Source organism: Lepidochelys olivacea (genome assembly GCF_965140295.1).
Source record: "Lepidochelys olivacea isolate rLepOli2 genome assembly, chromosome: 2".
Lineage (NCBI taxonomy): Eukaryota > Metazoa > Chordata > Testudines > Cheloniidae > Lepidochelys > Lepidochelys olivacea.
The window spans coordinates 59,874,192-59,899,473 of NC_140412.1; the positions used below are offsets into that span (position 1 = coordinate 59,874,192).

General features: G+C 38.6%; 1 protein-coding gene across 5 annotated transcripts in view; it reads left to right on the forward strand.

Moving 5' to 3' along the window:
• Nucleotides 1-25,282, forward strand: part of NCOA2 (nuclear receptor coactivator 2) — a 257,624-nt gene that overhangs the window by 190,716 nt on the left and 41,626 nt on the right. For all 5 annotated transcript variants that reach the window (XM_084620245.1, XM_084620246.1, XM_084620247.1 and 2 more), the window contains 7 exons: nt 6,195-6,298; nt 10,367-10,544; nt 12,136-12,321; nt 13,304-13,405; nt 13,494-13,634; nt 17,013-17,160; nt 19,370-20,639. In XM_084620245.1, coding sequence (XP_084476371.1) covers nt 6,195-6,298; nt 10,367-10,544; nt 12,136-12,321; nt 13,304-13,405; nt 13,494-13,634; nt 17,013-17,160; nt 19,370-20,639 — 2,129 coding nt within the window. The remainder of the gene's footprint in view (nt 1-6,194; nt 6,299-10,366; nt 10,545-12,135; nt 12,322-13,303; nt 13,406-13,493; nt 13,635-17,012; nt 17,161-19,369; nt 20,640-25,282) is intronic.

Genomic DNA, 25,282 nt, shown 5'->3' on the forward strand with positions numbered 1-25,282 from the left:
CCATTTGATTTCAGAATTCCTATCAAATTAATGTGCTTTAATAAAGGTTTGATTGTATCTGAATCTGGGTTAAGCTTCAAATAAAACTTGAAACACTCCCCGTGCTGAGCATACTGAAAAAATGTTTGTTTGTTTTTACTTGTGGTACAAAAAATAAAGAAAAATAAATATCATTGGTGACCACTGGAAAAAAGCCTAGTGTCAAATATGAATCAGTGTGTTTTGGTATGCAGTATTAATACTTAAACAGCTGTAAACCTGTCCGCAATTTAAAATGGAAACTACACAGGTACCTAAAATGCTACATAATAGCATGTGTATGTGTTTACTTAGCATAAAAGTATGTCTCAAAGGAGGGTTGGTTTTTTTTGTTTTTTTTGTTTTTTTTGTTTTTTAGTCTCTGGGCTAAACTTTTCATTGAGCAGGGTTGATAATTATTTCCTGTGTAGTTTCCGAATTACATAAATTCTTTTCTAGTTTAATTTAGTAAATATGGGCTCAATCTTGTTAGCCCAGTTTATATGAATAGGTCCAGATTCTGGTTTGCACTCTGACACCATTGCAGCACTTAAGATGGGTTCTGAACCTAAACAGCCAGCAGAGAATTCCCTTTATTGAGGAAACTCTCCACTGGTGTGAATAGGGTTGCCAACTTTCTGATTGCCAAAAACCGAACACCCTTGCCCCATCCTCTGCCCCTTCTCCAAAGCCCGGCCCCCACTCACTCCATCCTCCCTTCCTCCGTTGCTCACCCTCCCCCACCCTCATTCACATGCTCATTTTCACCAAGCTGGGGCAGGGGGTTGGAGTGAGGGCTCCGGCTGAGGGGCTGGGGATGAGGGGTTTGGGGTGCAGGAGTGGGCTCAGGGCTGGGGTGGGCGTTGGGGTGTGGGTGCGGTGAGGGCTCTGCTAGGGGTGCAGGCTCTGGGGTGGGGTTCGGGATAAGGGGTTTGAGGTGCAGGAGGGGGCTCAGGGTGGGGGCCAAGGGATTCAGAGTGGGGGAGGGGGGGCAGGCTCTGGGAGGGAGTTTGGGTGTGGGAGGGGGCTCAGGGCTGGGGTTGGGGTGCAGGAAAGAATGTGGGGTGTAAGGTCTGGGAGGGCGTTTGGATGTGGGAGGGGCCTCAGGGCAGGGGATTGGGGTACGGGATTGCGTGCAGACCTAGGGGTTGCAGGGATATGCCGGCCGCTTCCAGGAGCCATGCGGAGCCAGGGCAGGCAGGGAGCCCCGCTGGAGCCACCAGGGTCCCTTTTCAACGAGGCATTTCAGTCGAAAACTGGTTGCTGGCAACCCTAGCCATGAAGCTAGCTCCAGCTGCCCATTCCCTACCTTTGCATAGGCCAGTGCTCCTCTCCTTACCTAATGTGCAGTTCATTCAGCAAATCTTCTGTGGATACAAGCTTCCTTATGACCTTTTTCCAGTGTTTTAAATTAAAGCAGCCATGAGGCTGTTCTAACAGACGGCATAGCAGCATGTGCAAAATAAGGGAGCCATAACTGGCTCCCTGACGCGTCTTGCCCTCTCCCCTGTGCCAAACAGAACTTGACTAAAGTAAAGAATCTAGTTTGTCTTCTTCAGTCACATAAGTAGTCCCACTGATTACAAGACCATTCACAAGAGAGGGGCTTTGCAGTATTGGCCCTATATTGCAGTTTTGCCTATGGGGCATTCAAAAACCATTAGGTGGGACTCCCAAATATATATACATGGAAAAGCTTTGAGTCCCACATAATCACATGACTCCAGGAGCTGGGGCTTTAAGTAAAACATCAACTATTGTGAGACTTATGATAAAAAAAATGAGTTGGTAATGCTATAATTAGCAGGGCTGCTTGTGTTTTCTATCCTTTCTTACAACAAAATTCTGCTCTCAATTGACGCTGTGTGCTTTATCAGTAAATAGATTATTCATTTCAAGTATTTATCTCAGCCTCTCTGTTAAAAACACAATCAGCTGGCACCCTTCAGTGATTGCTGATCTCTAGGTCCACTTGCTTTCTCTGTGTTTGCTGATGGATCCCCCAAAATAGGCTATCGTTCAATCAAAAGTCGATAATTTTACTGCTAAACCTGAAGATCATCACTGGCTAAGATCCTAAACGGGCAGATTGTTTGTTAGTTTGTTTCATGAGCATAAGACACTGCTGACCCTTAGCTGAAATAACTTATATGCACAAAGCTGCTTAGATGTGTTAGCCAGTAGGGAGCTGTCTAGTATGTGAGATTTTACACATCTTTCAGTTAAATCACGGTTTCAACTATAAAATTGAGCAGTTGGGCACCCCTTTTGAATATGTAATGCTCTTTGGAATGCCTGAATCCTTAAACTACAGAGTGTATTTCATATACATATAGTGCGCAGTGCAGTTGTTTTTATTCAGTGACTGATACAGAATGCATAATCTTAATGTGTATCCATGTATAATTTTCAAAATTAATTACTGTAGTATAGACATTAAAAACATCCTTCATTTTCTTTTGACTCAAAATCTCATTTGGGAGCATAAGGGATAGAAGGTGTTTATATAAATGAGATACAACATACTGATCAAGCCAGGAGCATCACTGAGCGATGTGAATTCTGTGGTTGTAATAGTTTGAAGAATCTTTAGCAACTGATCAGTAGTATGTGAGAAATAAACAGTGAAAATTACTAACCTGTCCTTGTAAATCCAGTAAAGAAACCACTAGGAAGCACCAATTCATTGAACAGATCTGCACCAGATATTTTCTATGATCTGCAACATTCATCTAGCCATAATTGTTCACAAAAGAAATTAACATCATAATGTTTTAATTAGCTTAGTGCCTCTCTCCTGCCTATTCCCAAGCTGTTGCACATTTGATGTGATTTTTTTAGGGTTCCTATGTCAAGAAATTTTGGAGCTAGAGCCATTTTTATATGTTGTCTAAAAGCTGGAATCCCATCTTTCAGATGGCATAGAGAATTAATCTTGAGCTCTAGGGGGTCAAGAGAATGTTGCTGGCTACTGTGGAATTAAAGTGGACTGCAAGATGGTATTCTGAAAAATTTTACTGTGTGATTAAAGGTCTTCTGCAATACAAAAACCAGGGACTGCTTATGATATCAGCTGCAACCTGGGACTCAGCCTCCCAGACTGCTAGGAACTGGACCCAGCTTTCAGGATCAGTAAATTTTTCTGTTAAAATATTTCCAGCATTAACATAATATGGTACAAACTCTGTTGTCCTGTAACATATGGAGAACAGCTAGATTTTTTTTCCCCCACACTTACTTTTTTTCAGCAAAGGGACAGATACCTCCCCACCATTCTTCCTTGCCCTTCCCAAAAAGGCCTTATGCCATCTTCAGTCCAAGCATGGGAATCTCTCATTAGTCTGTGTGAGTTGCCACTGCAGAATGAGGACATTATATTGTCCTAATTATAATACTTATTTAAAAGACAACTTAAATTATTGTTATTAACAATCATACACACAATTACATTTCAGAAGTTATTTGCAATGCTATCATATTGTGCATGAACATACTGTAAAAAACAGTATGGGATTTTCAAAAGCACTCAGTATTGGCCCAGCACGTCTTCCGCAGAAGGCAGTTGGAGCTTGGATGCATTTGAAAATCCCATGCTTATAATTTACGGTAGATAATCTTTGTAGTCACAAGAACAAATTTTACAGCAAGTGTGCTGTAATTCCTAAATAAAATTTTTACATTTGGAAGAGTCAGTCTAAATTGCAATTTTAAAAGAATCTTTATCATTACAAAAACTGTGTAAATGTGGTTTTTTTTTTTTCAATTTTAGTAAAAGGTGTAGGGACTTGCACATGTGTCTCTCGCCAAAGCCTCTACCCTTCCATTGTTGTGCCACATGGCCACTGTCCAATTCTCTGTTATCCTCTACTCCCAGGCTGTATTTCAGTAAGAGGTGAAGTGATTCCTGTAGACCTATAGCTTTTAGACATGTATGGATCCAGCAGAATGAAAAGTACTAAATACGTTTAAGACGAAGCAGTACATATTCATGGACCCTTATGTGACTGTGTGTATAGACCCCACATAGATGAGGAAGGTGCCAGAGAGGCCCTGATGGTCGGGCTAGCCCCACCCCTCCAGCCCTGTCAATCATGCATGATAGGAGGAGGCCTTTAAAAGGGAGGAAACTGCTGCAGCAGTGAGGAAGGAGCAGGATTGTTCCAAGTAAAGGACTGCAGGAGTGACTCCTGAAGCCGTGGAGGGAACCCCTAGCCTAGAGACCTTCATCCCGACCCTGAGGAGAGTGCAGTGGACTCCTACAGTAAGACAAACCAGCTGAGCCTCACTCAGAGACCCACCCAAAGTGATATCCTTGAAACCCACTATATTGGTGCTGGGTTGCTGGGAGCACTGCAGACGTGCCACACCCTATCTCCTTTTTCTGGGGCCACAGGGAGGGAGTATCCCCAAATGCGTTGGGGTTTGTGACTTTCATTTTGATCCCCCATCTGGAGAGACTTAAGAATTCCCATAAAAGCCAGAGCCCCCCTTGCAAATAGTAAGGAAGTGGAGCCTGTGTTATAACCACACAGTATAGATAACTGGGTATGTTCAGTCAGGTTCACCCACCCTCTGAGGGGGAAGCCACCGAGGATTCTGTTACACCTTATCTCTAATAGATGTGCACTGAACATGGAGGAATCCAGGATTTGGGGGACCAGTCTCTCTGTTTTGAGGGGACAGAGGAACTGTACATTCACTTTGCCCTCCTACTCTCAGCCAAAGGAATAATCCAGAGGAAACTGCATGAGAGGAGCATCCAGTCACTGACAGAAAATACTGCGGGCCTGCTATATTTGGTATCATCTTATTTCTGTGCCCAATACTTGAATTTTTTTTCTAAAAAAATGTGCTTTGCAAATGCTTATTGGCTCATCTGTGTATGGTATCTTTAGTCATTCTCACCATAATGGGACTTTTGATGGTTTGTTGATGAAGAAAGTACAAACTTTTGTTGAAGTACAACAAGTTCAACCTGTTTCTGTTTTATCCCTAATTGTAAAAGTTACCTTTTTTCTCACATTTTTAGCAAAATTAGCTTCCTTTTCATGGAGAACATGTGTTTTTAAACATTTTTATTCAGATTTTCTGATATGTAGCAATAGACTAAATATTACACCATTTCCTTTGAATAGTGAATCCAAGCATTTTTAGGAGTCTGTTGTCACTCTGGGTTACCTTTTAGATCTTGTGTTTTATTGGGCGGTCACTAAAAATGTATTTTGAATTGAAGACTATTAACATAATGCAGTGATCAGATGTTGCATTAATTTTAGGTAGCATTTTTTTCTGCTAATGTTCCCGTTTAAACTCCAAGACAAAAATTTAAAAAAATACAGAATAATTAATATGGATTGGCATGATTCAGAGTGCAGATTTGCTAAATTAATTTGATTTATAAGATATTTTGAGGCAAAATTCTGGTTTGGCTGTTTAATCAGTACTACAGCATGGAGCACGAACAAGGTTGCAAATTGTTCAGATCCGTACAATTGAAACATTAGCACAGGTGGTGGTATGCTCCCAGAAAGTTATTTTTGTTTGCTTCTGTTGTTTATCATTTAATTTTCATGCAGCGCTCTTGAAATTATATCTATTTTATGTGCATATTGGTAAATATGCATAAGTGACAGTGGGGAAAAACACTATAGTGTGAATAATACAATGTGAATTTAAAATGATAAACGATAATAATTGTGTGGTGTGGAAATGGGAGTGCAAAAACTCTTTCACTTATGCATGAACTCCGGATCCGTCTAATGTTGTTAGCTTCTGGTGTTTTTTTTTAAATGTAGTGCTCACGAAAAGATAGTGCAAGGATAACGAGACAGGTGCTTTGCCAGGTCTTCCAGTCAGCTGTCCACCTCTTTATAAGCAGAGAGTGCCTGTCATGCCAGACAGTGTGTATGTGCTCTGTAATTTAGTCAATTAACTGCTAGGGACCAGGATGAAACCACTATTTCATTGCTATCCTAAAGAAGGATTTGAGCCTACAGTTCTAGAGTTGAAAAGTTAACCCGCTAGCCTTGCTTCCCCATATCACGATGGAGGCTTCTTTAATCTCAGTCGTAGTGGTTTGCTTGGTATCTGTCACAAACTATTGTGGACTTGAAAAATGATAATACCTTTTTAAGAGCTCTGTTCTGTCATTTAATGCATAGTTCTCTTTAATGCAGAAAAAGCAGCAGCGGCCAATGAAGATGAAGTACAAAAAGCGGATGTATCATCTACAGGTCAGAGTGTCATCGACAAGGATGCACTTGGACCAATGATGCTTGAGGTAAGTGCCCAACGTTTTCTTTACATTGGAGTTAATTCCGCTACATATAATATCAAGATGAATGTCATGGAGTGAAAAAATCAAATTGGAACTCACTCTTAAAGGCATGATCAAATGTTATCACTTCGATAAAACAGCCATCTTTGCTACTTAAGATGCCATTCCATATCACAAATACAGAGCATGCTGCTGATCCTATTGAATTTAATTCAGTGACAAAACATTGATTTCCAGGGGAGCAGGTTTAGAACAGTAGCATCATATTATATATTTAACCACTGTAGTCATGGATATTTCTTGAGTTCCATTTTATGAAATGTCCTAATTTTGTGTGCCATTCTGAAATATGGAGATTTGGTAAACTCATGCGTATGCTCTCATTGACTTACAAAACGTATACATGTGGGCTGGGTGGGGGAGTATTTCTCTAAAATTATGCATCATTGCTACACATTATCTTAATTACTTTTGCCATTTCTGCATAGGTAACATGCTTGTTTCACCTCCTGATTACAAAAACACACATCTATGGGAATTCTTCAGGATAAATCTTTTGATTAGCTTCGCAAAGAATTCTGCATGACTTTAACTGTGTGACTTCCATTGATATCAGAAGAGGCTGAATAGTTGAAACCTTAACTCTTAAAACACCCTTGATATCATTGTTATCTATAGCGCATACATGCCATCTAGGACGCTAGCGTATTTAACTACTGTCATTTACTCTCTGTCACTGATGTTTTATATGTTTAAGTTCTGTTACAAACACTTAATACCCATTCTGACAGTGATCTTTATCTGTAAGGAGGAATAAATGTTGGTTTAGACAAAACTAAACAAAAAGCCCTGAGTCTAGCTAGAGGAACCAAGTTTGACAGATATATGAATTACCCCATTATTCCCAAAATGTAGCATCAGCCAAACTATAAACCCTAATAAATATACCAATGATAAATATTTGAATTACTGTCCATGACTCATTAGATAAAAAAAACACAGAAATCTGACACTGTTTCCTGAGCTGTATATGGAATTACGGAACTGAAAAATTCTCAACTATCAGGCAGAGCACTAGATAGGTTAGACAGATTAGACAGACTGAAGAAGTTGTCCCCTGAATAACTAGTGCATTACACTCATAAGATGAAAACTTTAATTAATATTTATTACACTTGCTCACTGAACTGAATGTTGCTGTTTTTGCTAACAAGCAAAGTTAAACCTCAGAGCTCATACATGGCAGTGTAGTAATTCCAGTCTTCATGTAAATGTTAATTGATCATAAAGATCTGATTTAATCACACACACGAAATTTAAGGCTAAAAAATTATCCCTATCTCACCCTATTGTGCTTAGCTATTGCAGCACGCAGGGTATTTAAAATCACAGGTTATATCCTCGTGTTACTTTGTTAGGATTTAATTTATTTTTCTCCTCTACCGTGAAACCGTTCTGCATTGACAGTAAAAAATTAAGAAATGATATTAATAAACTCAAGCCTTTGCACAACAGATACTTAAAAGGTCGCAAAGTTATTGTGCATTCTCTGTGAAAAGACCACAAATGTATTCTGTGTATCTTTATCTTTGTAAGGAAATGCAATTAAGTGTTTTCATCTCTTTAAAAGTCTCATAGGCTTGATGAGTCCACTTTTTTCTCTTTATGAAGTAAGGAAAATAATGGCAAAGCCAACTGACTGCATACTAGTTATCTGATTTAGAAATGTAATTCTCTTTTCTATTAAACAATTTAATTGGAGGGGTGTCTTCATACTTGCAAGTGTTTCCTGTTGAAGAAAGTAAATAGAATTCATCATCATTTGCTAGTTCTGATGGGATTTTCACAAATTTCCTGTTTAAGGCAGGGGAGTGTGTGCGCAAAAGAGAGTAAGACAATAGTCCGCAGCAACCCAAAGAACAAAACTTTGTTTTCTTTTCCAATATGTCCTCTAAAAGAATTTCTGTTCTCTTATTCTCTCTGCCAACCTCGTTGCCCCTGTCAGAGCAAGAGCCCTGAAGGGAGGGGTGCAAGATTACGTTATTGTTCCAACAGTCTGTCATGGTGCAGTATATCTGGGGAAGAGATAAGAAATCAGCATTACAAAGTAGAAACCTCTATAAGTTTTAAATAATTTGTTGCCATAAGCTGGTTTGACAGTCTAGCAGTTACCCTAAAAGTAAACTGATTTTGCCTTTTGCTTCTGAACATTAGGAGATGAGAATGCTATAGATAAGCCATAATCACTACATAGACTCATGCTACTACTTACCGATCCCTCTAGTCAGCTCAAGAAATAGCAGTGAAGAAGTTGCCTGGAGTGCTCCCCCACCAAGGAGGTTGCTATAATAGGAGGCTTTAGGTTGTGGACCATATAAGTTGAGGGGTGAGATGCTAAAGACCCTATTAGACATCTACCTGCAATTTGTGTCTTTGAAAGTCTCCCCATCGTGCATAGATACAAAAAGACATTGATCTGCACCAGAGATGTCAATAGGAGATTTGCCATTAGAATTGGGGCCTAAATAAATTAAAACTTTTTAAAAGGTATAGTTTACAAATAAATAACTATGCAACTGTTATGAAAATATATAGAAAAGAGGCAAGCCTTCACAAATAGGCAAGGGTTAAAATAATTAGAAACAGAAAAGGCAGTGTACACAATGCAAAAACAAACAAAGCATAAGGATTAAAAATTCTGACAATTGACAGAACAAACAAGCACCTAAAATTTCTACATTCAAAAGCAGTGAGATGATAAATGTGTGTATATATGTATATATCTTACTTTTATTATATATAATTTAAAAAGGGAATAAACAAGACATTTGCCAGTCATTATCTTGAATGCTCTGCTTGTATGTTTTGCCTTCTTTTGCCCATCTTCTGGGGGGTTTTTTCTGTGTTTTTATATTGTATGCTCTTTGGGGCCTGAATTGTGTCTTTGTATACAGTATATCTGTGCAACATCAAGCATATTGTGGGCACTACTGTAATATAAATAATAAAACAAGCGATTTCCTTTTGATATGCAATAGGGTCCATGGCCAGATTTTTTACATATATTTTTAAAATATGGACCTGCTAACCGCTCAGTGCTGTGTTGTATTTGTAATACACATCGACAACCTAGGTATGATACGACAGCATATTAAAGATATTACAGGTTGTGTATTATAGAAGATTTAGCCATTCTATCACGTGCCAATGTACAGTGCTGTGACAACTCCTCCTTGTGCTGTATTTAGGCTTATCAGTAGTGTGGATCCACTAACTTTTATTTCTAAAAAATCATGGGTAACCCTGTTGTCCTGTCAGTGGTTTGTTCCTCTGATTATAGGTACAAAATTACCTTCTTGCATTTCCAAATCAAAATGGAAGTTAAACATTTTTTTTCAGAGCAGCCTTCTGAAGAGTCAGTATATCAGGCAAAGTGGCAGAAGGTTCATGTGGGCTGAGCTGGCAATTGAATGCTTGAATCCAATGGATTTCATGGTTTGAATTTAAATCTTTGTCCCCGGTCTGTGTATATGTCATAAAATTAAACAGAGAGGAAGGCTCTGAGTTATTCCTAGGCATTTATGCACAATCATGCTTGCATCATAAGAACAGTCATTGCTAGGCAACAAACTAATGCTTTTATCTTTGCATGAGAACTTCTTACTGAGACTGAACTTTTGTTTTCTCCTGGTTAGGGGAGAAACAAAAATATAATATTCAGCATACATTTTAAAAGGAAGTCAGCAAATAGTTTTTAAAAAGTCCAGTAACTTGGCTGTCACAGTAGACTTTCAAAAATACATTTTTTTTCTTTCTGCCTTTATGTACTGGTTTCACAACACTGTTGATATGAAATCTACATCTTTCAACCCTTTTCAGTTTGTTAGTATTATATCTTGAGTAAAATTTGATCTACTACATGGAACTTCATATGCTTCTCATCATTCAGTACAAGCTAGCTGGGGGAGAAGGGAGGGGGAGAAGAGACATCTGTCCTCTAAAAGAGGTTATTGTTTCCTTATATCTTTTGTTAATCAGATTATGGCTTTTCTCTTCATGTTTTTCTTCTAGGCCCTCGATGGGTTCTTCTTTGTAGTGAACCTGGAAGGTAACATTGTGTTTGTTTCTGAGAATGTGACACAATACCTAAGGTACAACCAAGAAGAGCTGATGAACACAAGTGTATACAGCATCCTGCATGTAGGGGACCACAATGAATTTGTCAGAAACCTGCTGCCAAAATCTTTAGGTATATTCATTTCCCACAAAAATTTGCCATTGCTCATTTATATTTATCTTTGGTTTCTTAAGTCAATGTTTTCATTGCTTCACTTAATAGCATTCAGTTACTTAAGCTAAAGTCCATGTCAGATGTACTGTGTTTATTGTGTTTATGCCTAAAGGCTATGTAACAAATGATTATTTCTCAAAATCAGCCTCCTTTTGTCTCTTCTTTTGGGTTTCAGTTTTTCTTCAAACCTGCTCATAGTAACTGGCAGATGTATGACTGACATTGCTGCAAGGTCTTTATAGTGAATCCTTACAAACACAGATAACATTATCTGTGTGAGTTTTCCCCCACTTCCCACATGTAAACTGGTTATTCTAAGAAATGATTCATAACTACAAGGAAGAGAGGACATTTTACAATATAAGGACAGAAACTGCCTTGTCGTTAGATGTTTTATTTCATTCTTATTTTTATTTTCCCAAATGTTTATCCCGTTTCTTTTTAAGAACTGTTTGTATTGCTATGTTCATTTATACTTTATTTCTGCTTATTTCTTATATCTTACCTTTTTTGGTACTACCTTTCTTGCATGTACATTTGTTCACAATAGTTTGAACAGTATTATGTCATTTTTGTTCATTGAAACATTGTTATATGTCAGTGAGATCCTCATAACTTCTTTTAAAAAATAAATATTAAAGAATAGAAAATTATGAAGCATTTTTGAATGGCTAAGAAATGTAAGTCACTGAATTGTTCTTATCAGCCTCTCCTGTACATTTTCCATTTATTTATTACTTTTTACAAATAGCTGAGCAGGACTGTGCATGGTATTCTAAATATGGCCTCCTTAGTACCTTATGCACTGTTAGAATAATTTGCTCTGACTTTTGTTCAGTACCTATATTTATGCATCCAAGGATTTTGTTTCCTTTTTTACTTCTCTTAAGCACTCTGGAAAAGGTTTTAGTTTTATCCACTATTGGACCCAGGTCATCCTCCTACGGTGTTCTACATCGTAGCTGAGGGTACTTATTTTAATTTGTCTCTAGCCTCCTTGCCTCACGTTTATGTACACTGCATGTTAACTCTTTATCTGCCAATGTTCCTACTCTGTGCAATACATTTTGAATGATCTTGCCCTTCTCTTTTGTATTAACCAACGCACTCCCAGATTTGTATTGGCAAACACATTACTTTACTGCACACACTTTCTTCCAGGCTGTTGGAAGATAGAGTTAACATAATCTGTCCAGTACTGATGGCAGTGTTAGACAGTTGATCAGGGTGCTCCATCTCTTTTTTGGGTGCAGGTATTTAGAACTTTGTACTGCCTTTCTGTTTGTTCTCTTTTTAAGCTGCTTAACTAAGGAAAGACAAGGTGGCTGAACAAACTAGGGACTGTGATCCATTTAAGTGACGAGGATGAAATTACTTTGCACCAGCTGGATAGGACTCTAATATCAAAATTGTATTGTTTATTAAATGAGTGTTTCCCCCAGTTTATAAAGCACCATAATTAATTCTCTTTTTACATGTGAACTTTGGATGCTGGTAGGAATGACTACTTCTGAGACTAATCTTATTATATGAACTTTGCTTTGCTTAGTGAATGGGGGACCTTGGTCTGGTGAAGCCCCTAGGCGCAACAGCCATACATTTAATTGTCGGATGCTGGTAAAACCTTTAACTGATGCTGAAGAAGGCCCTGATAACCAGGAAGCACATCAGAAGTATGAAACTATGCAGTGCTTTGCTGTTTCTCAACCAAAGTCCATCAAGGAAGATGGTGAAGGTAAATGGTGCATACTTTTATTTTGCTTATTTTAATGGTGTCTTGACCTTCTCCTTCCAGGCTTACCCCAAAAATTATAGATCAGTAACTACGGTGAAATCAAGATAAAGTGGTTTCTCCAAAGCAGGGAACAGAAGATATACAAGCTTTCCCTTTTCCTTTAAACTGTGTAACTTTCCTCTTAATTTGCATTACATAGGCTGGCCTGCACACAATTTGTTCAGACATACCAATATAAATTTGGAGTAACCTCACGTATTTCATGCACTGGACTTACATCAGTGTAATTGTAAGAGGAATTTGGCCCATTGACAGCAAAATTTTGTTAGGCAATTTTTGAGTTATCAGAATGTGAAGACTGTTGTGGTTCAGCATTTCCTTCATTATTTACTCCATCAGTAAAAAAATTTTCAGATGCATATTGAGTACTCAGAGTGGCTAATTGTGAAATTTTCTCCTCAAGAAGCACAAGTACTCTAGACATGTTTGAAGGAATGTGGTTTGGAAATTGCAAAGTTATATAAATGTTCAAGAATTGTGTTCTCTATACGTGCAATATGTTGTTTTCTGTTAAATATTTTCTAACCTGTGCAGCTACAGCTAAAAACATACACATGCAAATAAATGTAACAGTTTATTGCATGTGCTATCAGTTATGAACATAGGCTCTTCTCAAGACTAAGAAAATGTAAGAGAGGAATCTACCTGAATGTAATGTTATGGCTGATATAGGGTAATATCCACAAAGGAATCCTCACAGAGATTTTCTTGCAGAAAACCCTCCCAGTCTGTGACTTTCAGTGTAGGCGAGGACAACATAGACCATAGCAGTGCTATCCATCTCTTGCTTTCATGAGTACTAAACGTATTAGGTTTAACCCAAAAATGTAACGAAAGACTTATTTCTTTTAAAAAAAAAAATCTTTCCCTGCATTGGTTTCCCTGCTTAAGAAAATACTGACGTAATATTGTTTCATTTAAGATTTGCAGTCTTGCTTGATTTGTGTGGCAAGAAGAATTCCAATGAAGGAAAGGCCAGTTCCTCCCTCATCAGAGAGTTTTTCTACTCGCCAGGATCTGCAAGGTATTGTGAAAACAGAGTTTTGGGAAGTTGGGGATTTTTGGTTTGTGTTTTTTAAGAGAATCACTAACAACTGTTTTATTTAACCCAGGCAAGATAACTTCACTAGACACTAGCACCATGCGAGCAGCCATGAAACCTGGCTGGGAGGATTTGGTGAGAAGATGCATTCAAAGATTCCATGCACAGCATGAGGGAGAGATATCTTTTGCCAAGAGGCATCATCAGGAAGGTTAGGTTTATATTTCAGTGTTTTCTGTATTTAAACTGTGTTGCTTTGGGGATTGGTCATGCTCTCTTTACATTACATCCACGTGGGACGATTAAGGGATGTTGAGAGCCTCCCTCTAAACCAATATCTCCAATGAACAGTAAAGAAAACTTATCTCTGGGGAGATCTTGCACCACTTTTCTGTCTCAACCTTACCATTCTTGTTAGTACTCTGACACATTAAAGGGGTGCTTTGTGATATGCTTGTAACTCATCAGCCATCTGTGCTTAAATGTTCAAATCATTGCAGCTGTCTTAGAGAGGGTTACCGAAAACTTTCATTACACAATATTTCACCATACTATCAACGTACACGTTACAGTGCACTGAGATCATTCAAGGCCCTAATTCTACTTCTCTACAAAAAATGGATATTCACTGTCAAAATTCACTACAAGAAAACTTCGCTGTGATCTGTTGAAGCTGCAGCACTGATGGCTAGTGTAAGCTGTAGCGTGTTGTACTACATTGAAGGCAGACCACCAGCTGGTAGGTATTCTAGAACACTGCCCTAGCAGTCAAGAACATAGATAACAAGGGAGGTAGGGTGCAGGATAGTGGAAGGTAATGGAAGGTCTCCCATGGTGTGTGTTAGGGTGAGGTGATTTAATTTTTTTATTCAGACATCATCTATACTAGCTCTAACCGTGAGCTAAATACTGATTACTTATGCTGACTAGCTGATTGTGGAGCAAAGTACTCCCACATGTAAGGTCATCAGAATCTGGCTTCAAATTTGTTGAACAAGATTTAAACATAGCCTATACTTATATAGCAGTCTGCATGGCCACATAGACAACAGGCATGTTGTTTCACAAAGCTGTGACCTGATGAAATCTATAGAGTCACAGCTTTGCCGAAGTTTGGGGACGGAACAAAAGAGGGCATATCTGGAGAACGCTCAGACCAGATACAACTTTGGGTCATTGTCAGAAAACAGGAACTGTGGATATAGAATCAAAAATGAAAGTCTTTCAAACTGATTCTCAGTGACAAATGCAAAGTGTGGCTGGTTTGGTTGAAATGCGCTCTCTTTTTATTGGCTGAAGCGAGAAACAAGGCATTTCCGGAAGAAGACTACGGAAACATTCTTGTTTGCTTAAAGCATTAGTTCAAAAAATGATTTAAGTAGCGATTTCACATCTATCCTGCTGGCATGAAGTGTTGGAATTTCCTGATGTGGTGTGTGCCTGTGCTGCTAAGGCTGAGAGCACTGAACTTTGTGGTGTCCAAAGGTTAAATTTAAACAATGACATACCTTGCAGTGAAATTCTGCTTTGCATTGTTTCATAGTTGTTGGTTTTTGTTTTTCTTTACATTTTTACTCTGCCAAAGCTCTTCTGGTTGTCTAACTTGTGTTTCCTGTTTTCTCACTGCCAAAATAATCCTTTCAAACCTTGCAGCACACTATGTAAGAACAGTGTGGGGGCAGGGAAGGAAACCAATCATACCAGTATTACAAGTGTGAAGAAACTCTTCTAGCACGGTATAAGGGAGTAATAAAGCCACACTTGGAAAACTGTGCTTGGTGCTAATCATTTTTTTATGACAGGGAAAATTAAAAAGCACGCAAAAAGAAAACAGCAATTCAGGGATTGGAAGATACTATTAATAATAATAAAAATGCACAGAAAACGTGTTTGTGTGAGAGAGAGAGAGAGAGAGGGGAAATTAAAGAGACGCTGTCAGGATTTAGTTCCAAAATCTAGTCTAGTTGCTGTTTAGCTAATATGTTTGATGGTACCTGATACAGAAACTTTTTTTTTTTTTTTTTTTTTTTTAATTCCTGGGGAAATAATCAGTTAGGGGAAGGCATTTAAACATTCCCGATAACATTTGCTACTGAAGCATAACAGCTTTGAGATTGTGCATGAAAATCAGAAATTGAGAGTGGTTGATCTAGTTACACTATATGAGGGCAAAAATGTAAGTGAACTGCATCAATGCTGAGATTTTGCTTTTTTAAAAAATATTTCAATTTTAATTAGAGATGGGTCACAAGTAGAGACTGGGAGCCACAAAGCTGAATTTGGTGACATTCGGATCTAGATCCAAACGTAAGAGCCCTGGCATACCTCTATGTAATAGATCAAACCAAAATCCTGAATCCAAACAACCCCAACATTGGGAAAGTGTGTCTTAGACGCCTCTCTAATTTTAATAAGCATTTTAATAACTTGTATAAGAAGTTTCATCATGTGTTTTGGGGGTTTTTTAATATTTGCTTTTTTATCATAGAATCATAGAATATCAGGGTTGGAAGGGACCTCAGGAGGTCATCTAGTCCAACCCCCTGCTCAAAGCAGGACCAATCCCTAACTAAATCATCCCAGCCAGGGTTTTGTCAAACCTGACCTTAAAAACTTCTAAGGAAGGAGATTCCACCACCTCCCTAGGTAACGCATTCCAGTGTTTCACCACCCTCCTAGTGAAAAAGTTTTTCCTAATATCCAACCTAAACCTCCCCCACTGCAACTTGAGACCATTACTCCTTGTTCTGTCATCTGCTACCACTGAGAACAGTCTAGATCCATCCTCTTTGGAACCCCCTTTCAGGTAGTTGAAAGCACCTATCAAATCCCCCCTCATTCTTCTCTTCCACAGACTAAACAATCCAAGTTCCCTCAGCCTCTCCTCATAAGTCATGTGTTCCAGTCCCCTAATAATTTTTGTTGCCCTCCGCTGGACTCTTTCCAATTTTTCCACATTCAGATAAGTGTCCCTTTTAGAGATGCTTTTGCATTTTTTTAAGGGAACAGAGAGGATAGCTGTTACAGACTATTGGAACAAGGAACAAAAAAAAAGGTGGACTTATGATAACTAAAGGGCTAGACAGCAATGACATTTACATAAGATGTCTTCATGGGGAATAGGTGATATGCATGGGGGGAAAATTCTAAGAGCAGCAAAAGGAATTAGATAAATATTTAAAGAAAAGATATTGCATATCTGCTAACTCAAAGGAGGAATTGGCTTCTGGGCCTCTCCTCCACTGAAATGCATTGTGTTCCCAAGTTCTAATTTTATTGCTTTTGTGGATTCTCTCTCTCAGGTATATTGCAGATTTGTTATTTCAACTGCCCTCTTGATGTGATCGCTCTACAGCACATGCTCGTTTCTTTACTGTATATACTTTACATCATGCACCTCAGTGTTTAAAATCTTCAAAACATCGTGTTTTCTTTAACAGCCCTTACTTCTTGTGTAAAGTGAATCACACAACTCCTGTTGCACCATCAGAAGGCACCCAAGCAGCCATTACTGATGGATTTAGGTTTTATGTGTGTAATCTACTTATATTATGGTTCCTCATTAATTATGGTGTTTGCTTATTTACAGTGCTGAGGCAGGGACTAGCATTCAGTTCTGTCTATCGATTTTCCTTGTCTGATGGCACTATAGTTGCTGCCCAAACGAAGAGCAAGCTCATCCGTTCTCAGACTACTAGTGAACCTCAGCTTGTAATATCCTTGCATATGCTTCACAGGTAATATTTGTTATTTTTAATAAGCCTTTTTCCTTACTTCCCCACCCTGGGCATAGACATAGTGAGGGTACAGAATTGTATTGTATTGTACAGATTGTTTAGACTGATTGACATTTCAGCTGGTCTACCACTGGTACCATTAAAGCAAAATAAAAGTTGTTTAGATCAGCTCTTACAGCAGTAACAGACTGTCCTCAATAGCTAGGCAAATAGCATGCTGGATTTTCGCCTCTAGGACTCTTGTTAAATATCACAAAATCTATCTTGAGCTCATGCTTTTAATTTTAGTATTTTAGTTCCCTGTGCATTTTGCGTGATAGAAACCAGAAATTTGGCTTGCCTTGCTTTGCCATGACACGACTACCTGTTAAAAACATCAGAGGTAAATTCCTATAGTTCTGGGTGTGTCATGGTCCTGGGCATAGCTGTGTGTGAAAGACTGCCATGTGACTATTAGAGCATGCTTTGGGTGCACAAAATATGTCACTTTGCAAGACTGGCAATCAAATCACCTGATCATGTTAGTGCTTCGAGTAATGATTTCACAACCGTATGCTCTGATGCAAAATACATTAATATATGGCACCCTAATTCGAGAGCATTGCCTCCAAAAAGTGAGAGACAAGTCAACAGTATTGAATTCAAGAGTAAATAATCACTGACCCTATCACTTCAAAAATAAATTATGAATTAGGTCATTAAAGGTACTTGTATATTGTGTCATATTCCATGTACAACCTTTACTCAGGGTTTTTCATTACTATGCTGTTTCACTGCATATCTACGTTTCTACGTGTTTAGGGAGAAGAATACACCTATAAATCTAATTCAAACTGAAACAATTTTACGGCAATTATGGATTTTGGAATTGCACTCACCTCACTGAAAGCTGCTATTTAACAACTTGAAACGTGTTTTGTTTGGATTAGTATTTCATGAGTGTCTGCCAAAGTTGTAAATTAAGGAAGAATTGTCAGGTCAAAAATTATACATTTTGGTAGAGCAAGATGGATTTTAAATATACTTTCAACTTTTACTATTTATGTTGTTTACTTCCACTTAGCTAATAAAAATAGCTAAGGGTTGGTTTGTAGTCAGCTTCTCTTCCTGGTTCTCATGCGCCAGCACTGCAAGGTTTGAATGTTTGGCTGAAGTTCTTCACTGAGCAAATGCTGCAAAGGAATGTTTAAATCCAAACAAAAATGCTTATATGTTAAACTAAAAAGTTCATGAACACACTTCCATTAATATTTGTTCTTGAAAACCCAGGTGGTTTTTGTTGTTGTTGTTGTTGTTGTTGTTTTTTGCTGGTGTTTTTTCCCCCTCCGAATCTAGATTTTTGATCTAAACTACCTGACAGTGTCCCTTTAAAGCTCTGAGAACTTGAAAAAATGTCTGATTTAACAAGCTTAATTTTTACAACAGAAGCACAAAAACCTTGCATTCTCACAGAATATAATTAAAGTCTACATTTTACTTAGATGTTCTTTAAAGAGCTTTTTCCAAGTTTTCTTCCTCTCTGTCTGCTGCTTTTTTCTACCCTCTTCCGTGATATGAGTTTCACCTTGCACATGAAAGATCTGTCCAGAACCAGAATGGTGGCACACTCTTCTCATTCTGAACTTTTTCCGGTAGTTTTCTTGGCTCCCATGCTTGGAGCAGCTTAGACATTTCTGGCAGCTCAGTGATGTGACTTTTTAAACTTGCTTTTCATTGGGAGCCTAGCGGGCAAACACCACAGAAGCTCCAAGCCTATAGCAGGGCTTCTTCACAGAAGTTCAAAATTCTGGTGAACATCTGGCCACAGCTATCCTATAAAGCTGTATTTATAGGACATTTTTTTAAGGAGGTAAAATTAAGAAGTTGAAACCTCCCTCAGTTATGGAAGGTAACTCATTCTGTATGGAGGGAAGAGATTGTAATTGTAACCTATCTACTGTTTGTAATTTAAGAGAAGTGTAATTTTTTTTCTTTTAAACCACACATGTATTAATAAGCTACTGAAAAACGTACTGTAGGCGTTCATTGAAAACTGTGCATGTGTAGCCATGCTGGTAATTGCAGATGGCTTTTGTCAGAAGCAATATCTTGATTTTTAATTGCAGGTCTGCTCTCATATTTTTAAAAGAGACTTTAAATTGTAATCGCAACTTGTAAGATCTCTTTTGTTTTAGCTAATAGACTGTTGTTTTTTCCCTTTATGGTACAGAGAGCAAAATGTCTGTGGAATGAATCAGGATTTGACTGGACAAGCAATGGGGAAGACATTGAACCCAATTAGCTCCAGCAGCCCTGCCCATCAGGCCATGTGCAGTGGGAACCCAGGTCAGGATATGACCATCAGTAGCAATATAAATTTTGCCATAAATGGCCCAAAGGAACAAATGGGCATGCCAGCAGGCAGGTTTAGTGGTTCAGGGGGAATGAACCATGTGTCAAGCATACAAGCATCCACTCCTCAGGGTAGTAACTATGCACTAAAAATGAATAGTCCCTCACAAAGCAGCCCTGGTATGAACCCAGGGCAGCCAAACTCTATGCTTTCCCCAAGGCATCGTGTGAGTCCTGGAGTAGCAGGAAGTCCTCGAATTCCACCCAGTCAGTTTTCTCCTGCAGGAAGCTTGCATTCACCTGTGGGAGTTTGCAGCAGCACAGGAAATAGCCATAGTTACACCAACAGTTCCCTAAATGCACTTCAAGCCCTCAGTGAGGGTCATGGAGTTTCTCTAGGGTCATCGTTGGCTTCACCTGACCTAAAAATGGGTAATTTACAAAATTCCCCTGTTACTATGAATCCTCCCCAGCTGAGCAAAATGGGAAGCCTGGACTCTAAAGACTGTTTTGGACTTTATGGGGAGCAATCAGAAGGTACAACTGGACAAACAGAGAGCAGCTGCCATTCAGGAGAACAGAAAGACAGTAATGATAACAATGTGCCCCAGGTTATCAGTGGTGAGCGGCCTGATGGACAGAACAGACTGCATGATGGCAAAAGCCAGACAAAGCTCTTACAGCTGCTGACCACCAAATCTGATCAGATGGAGCCTTCACCCTTGTCAAATTCTATGGGAGATGCTAACAAGGACTCCACTGGAGGCTTATCTGGTTCTGGTTCAGCACATGGAACCTCGCTCAAGGAGAAGCATAAAATTTTGCACAGACTCTTGCAGGACAGCAGTTCTCCTGTAGACTTGGCCAAGCTTACAGCAGAGGCCACAGGCAAAGAGCTGAACCAGGAGTCCAATAGCACAGCTCCTGGTTCAGAGGTGACTGTTAAACAGGAACCAGTGAGTCCCAAGAAGAAAGAAAATGCACTACTTCGTTACTTGCTAGATAAAGATGATACTAAAGATATTGGTTTACCGGACGTAACCCCAAAACTGGAGCGGTTGGACAGTAAAACAGACCCTTCCAGTAGCACAAAGTTAATAGCTATGAAGACAGAAAAGGAGGAGATAAACTTTGAGCCTAATGAACAGGTAAGAAGTGTCTCGGATAAATTTGATAATTCATTCTTACAAGGGTGATGTTTCTGTGTAAATCAGATGTTCTAATCTAGCATTTCTTTCCTCTCCACCCTTTCCATAGCTCCATTGAGAGTGTGACTCTTGACAGTGTTGGTAGATTAGTAGGTAAAGCATTTTTTCCTCAAGTTCCAGTCTTGGCTCCAAATGGTGGTATTTACCAAAATGGGTTAGTAGGTTGTGATCATCATTCTTCTAGGGAGAACAGACCGGTGGTGTGAATGCGGCTGGAGAACAGGAGTGACCATTCAGAAGTCAACATTTGCAAACACTGACCACATACTGATAGCTAAGGTGGTCTAATACCTAAAGCGCTCTGCAGAAATAATGACACTGCGCTAAAAAGGTATCTCATCTATACTTAGAATAGGGGGAAGCCGTGGTACCTTGGGTTAATTCTTAGCACATGCTTATTTATACTTCTCACATCTGGAATGAATGCTTTCCCAAAGATGTGTTTGCAGGACTGATTCAGACTTTGCCTTGCTGTTGCTTATACTTAATGGGACCTGTAGATGAGACACAAAACAAAAGGACTTTCCTTGTTCAACCCCATTAGTTTTTAAACTCATAAAGCTCTAAAATTCAACCACCAAGTTCCTTTCTTAGTTTCTCAGGGCACTGAGAAGTGTCTTCCTGGGTATGCACAGCACGAGCACAGAAATGGGCCGGATTCTGCTCATGGTTTCTGAGTGCTACTCAGTCCGAATAAAAATGCCTGGGAGTAAATTAGATGGGTCTGTACAAAACAGAAGGATACACTTGATTGGCTTCTGTTCGTAGTTCACTTCCCAGAAATATCCTGTATGGTAGCAGCAGTGGCGGTCAGAATCATTCTGTTTTCGCTGTTCTGTGGAAATAATGACACTGCACAAAAAGTAAACCCCTTTAATATGTTTTATTTATTTATTTTTTAAATGGGTTATTGCCATAACAGCTCTGTCACAGGGCATTTCCTGGGGAATTAATGACTAGCTGGGGTTAATGATCCATAGCGTCAACCTGTGCCATCAACTCTCCCAGCTGGTCATTAATCCCTTGGCAATGCTTTGTGCCTCAATCCTTACTCTGTAAATCATGATCAGTTAAGAAATTATGTAGACCTTCATGACTCTCAAGCCCATGTCTTTTTCCTTTTTTTATTGTGCATTTTTAATTTGATTCTTAGGTGTGGGTTTGCTTGATGGTTTGCTTGTTTTTGTGGGGAATTCTATTCTACCATTTCCCCTCCCCGCCTTCCCCTCCGCCCCGATTTTGGGGGATAGACCACATGTCCTAAGCCCTAAACCACTGCACACCATCTGCTGTGTCAGCAGATTCTAACCAATAGGCAGTTCTAGAGAGAAGGTAATAATCATGGAACACAGCAGCCAAACATGCTATTACAGCAGGGCACCATCCCACTGTTCGGAGCACATACAACTAAGCATTTTCTAAGCCGCCTTTATTTCTTTTGGTTGGATAACTCTTGACAGCTGCTACCATCCCTGAGGGGCAACTATAATTTTTCAATCCTTTGTACCCTTCAGGAGGGAAACTGAGCCAAATTATACTGATTTCCTTAGTGATTAATCCTCGGGCCTGGATGTTAATACAGTTCTCTATACAGCTAATATTCTGTAATGCCTTAAATATAGCTAGAGTGGGAGCAATTGGATTCTAAATGAGAACTTAATACTTCATTGGGTTAGAAAAATCATGGATGTACAGAATGTTAAAACCAAACTGACAACAATAAACCATTTCAAATGTACTGAATCAAATTCTGTTCTTAGTTATCTCAGTGGAAATCTGGTGTTATTCACCGAGGTCACTGGAATTATGTCAGATTTACACTGGGATGTAAGGAAGAACTCAGTTTGGCCTTCCAAGTTTCAACTAGCATGAGAATATACAACCTGGTAGTCTCTAGAAGAATTATTTCAGTGTTTATGCTTGGTGCTCTTAAAAGAGGCAGTCGGTTACTTTCATGGTTCCCAGTTGCTGTCCTTTCCACTAATTAAAATTTCAGTTTCATATTCAATGGTGAATGCATATATTTTGTGGAGAGGGAATTGCGTAGAGACTTGTGCTATGTATCCGTCCACTAAATTTAAATATGTAAGTATACTAACTTTTAGTGAAGAAGTTTGTTTCAGTATTGCCAATCCCAAGCGTTCAAAAATATGCCAAGGCCCAAAAACTCATGAGACTTTTAAAAATAATACATTTTGGATTTTTTTTTTAATTTTTTTTTTTTTGCCTTTTGGTTTTTCAGTCCACAGTATTCATGTTTTCAAGCTCTTCTCCACAGCCGTAGGAGCTAGACACTTCTTTTTTTAAAAAAATAATAGTGAAAGCGGAGATTCTCAGTCACATGACTACCAGAGCTGAGGCTCTAAGAAAAACACCAAATGTTGCAAGACTCACGAAAAAATCATGAGCTAGCAATACTGAAGTTTAGCTGAGTGGCAAATAAGGAGATGTCAAAAATATCCTAAATGGCAGTAGCTGTTTTGTAAGAATGCTGAATCTCCGAAGATAATTCTTTTTAAAAGATCATTTCAAAACCTTATTTAAGACTCTGTGAAACCTTGACTAGAATAACCAAGAGAAATCCAGCATTGAGCAGGAAAGGAAGTGGTGATGAGTTTAGAATAATGTAAGCATTTATCTAACTGCAAGCCAGTACCCTATATAAATAACCACTTTACCCAATTTATAAAATCACTGAAAATATTTTAGCATCAAAAACTTTTCAGCTTTGGAAAACAGTGTCTCACAGGAAACACTCACTACCTAAATTTAGATCAAAGCTGGAACTATTTAATACAAGACTAGGACACAGACTCTTGTTCTAAATTCTTCCATCCTCCTGTGTTGTTTCCTCCCCCTCTTCTTCCTCCTTTATATGAAAACTAGCTTTGTGCTTGTGTTACCTACTGTGCAGGTTTATTTGACTTTCCCCCCAAAGGGATGGTGTATTTTTAAATTATTCATTTCAGTGTGCTGTGTCACAGGAAGTTTTAAAGCAACCCCATAATGGAGTGGTTTCTGGGTAAGGGGGAGTCTTTATGTTCTGAAGCAAAAAGAGCCGTTACTTTTCTCCTTTTATTTTTGGTGTAACACTTTCTGAACAGGAAATGCTTTGAAGTGTACCACCGTACTAAAAATAGCATTCTTCTAGGTAGTGTGTTTAAACATATACTTCTACTGAGCCCAGCAACTGACAAGAAACCTTTCTCAAATAGTGGAGAATATTTCAAGTGTCTTTTTTACCATTTTTCCCCCTCAGTGTGATGATGATTATCTTAGCCATACGCTATTAAGTGGCCTGCAATTCCAGTTTAAGCAATTATGGGAGGTGAGTGAGAAAAGAAGACTTGTTTTCTAAAACAAAAGGTTTTCATAAGGCATCATTTATTGTTACTGAGTAGCATTAGGTGTTCAGACAGTTCTGTTGTTTCTGTTACTAGATAAAACACAGACTGCTCCAAATCTGGAGCAATGTAGACAGAAAATATCCTGGCAGTTCTAGGAACTGTAGAGTATATCCATAAAGCTGATCTAAGGTTTAAAACTATACAAATGTCAAAATATGAACAGTTTTCCATGAAAATGAAAACAGAATGTAACTAGAAATGTTGTACTTTAGATATATGAGCAATATTTCAATAATCCATGATAAAAAAAAGAAACCGTTTGATTAGATATATTATTAGGATTGAAATAATTTATTAAAGATTTTGGTTATATCATAAATATTACTACATTTTTCAACATCTAGGTGTTTTTCATATTTACCTTTTTGAGTCCCTCAAATAATCTGAGGACAATGTTTAAAATGCTACAAAGGAGTTAAGATAGTTGCTAATTACATCTATATGTGTGTGACTAAAACTGCTCATTACAAATCTTTGATGAGCCCCTAAAAAACAAGGTTATCAGATAATTCCTATTTGCTATTGTAATTAAATATGCAAATATGCACAGATCTTCAAATATTGTTTTAAGACTTAGTGTCCTTCAGTAACAGTTGACTTTTTCAATATGCACAAGGTACTTTGCATTTATAAAATACCTTTCATGATACACCCTCAAAGTGCTTTGAAAAGAAAAAATGAGGCACGCAGGAGTGAAGTGGCTTATCCAATGTCCCAAAGTAAACCGCTGGCATACATTGTAGGAAATAGAACCCAGCTCACCTGATTTGTAGTCCCCTCTTTTAACCAGTGGGCCACATTGTCTCTCCCTCACTGCACATACTAATCAGCCAAAATAACTTGTCTCTCTTTTTAGATAGATATTGTACTTGTGTAGTCTCCATCACTCGTATCAGGAAACTTCATAAACATTGACAAATTGATCATCACAAGGCACAGGAAATGAGCCCAAAGCTTACGAGTCCCAGTCCTCTTCCTTAACCAAAACCATCTTTTCACCTCCTGGCTGCAACTATTGAAAAACTTTTTGCTTCAGTTTCAAACTTTTAAATCTTTAAAGGGGAGCCTCTCCTCTCTGAAACCTATTACTTACAGCTTTGAAAACCTATTTCCAGCCTTACTTACGGTCATCCTTCTGGTAGGATGTGAATTATAAGAGATTAGGTTAAAAAGATT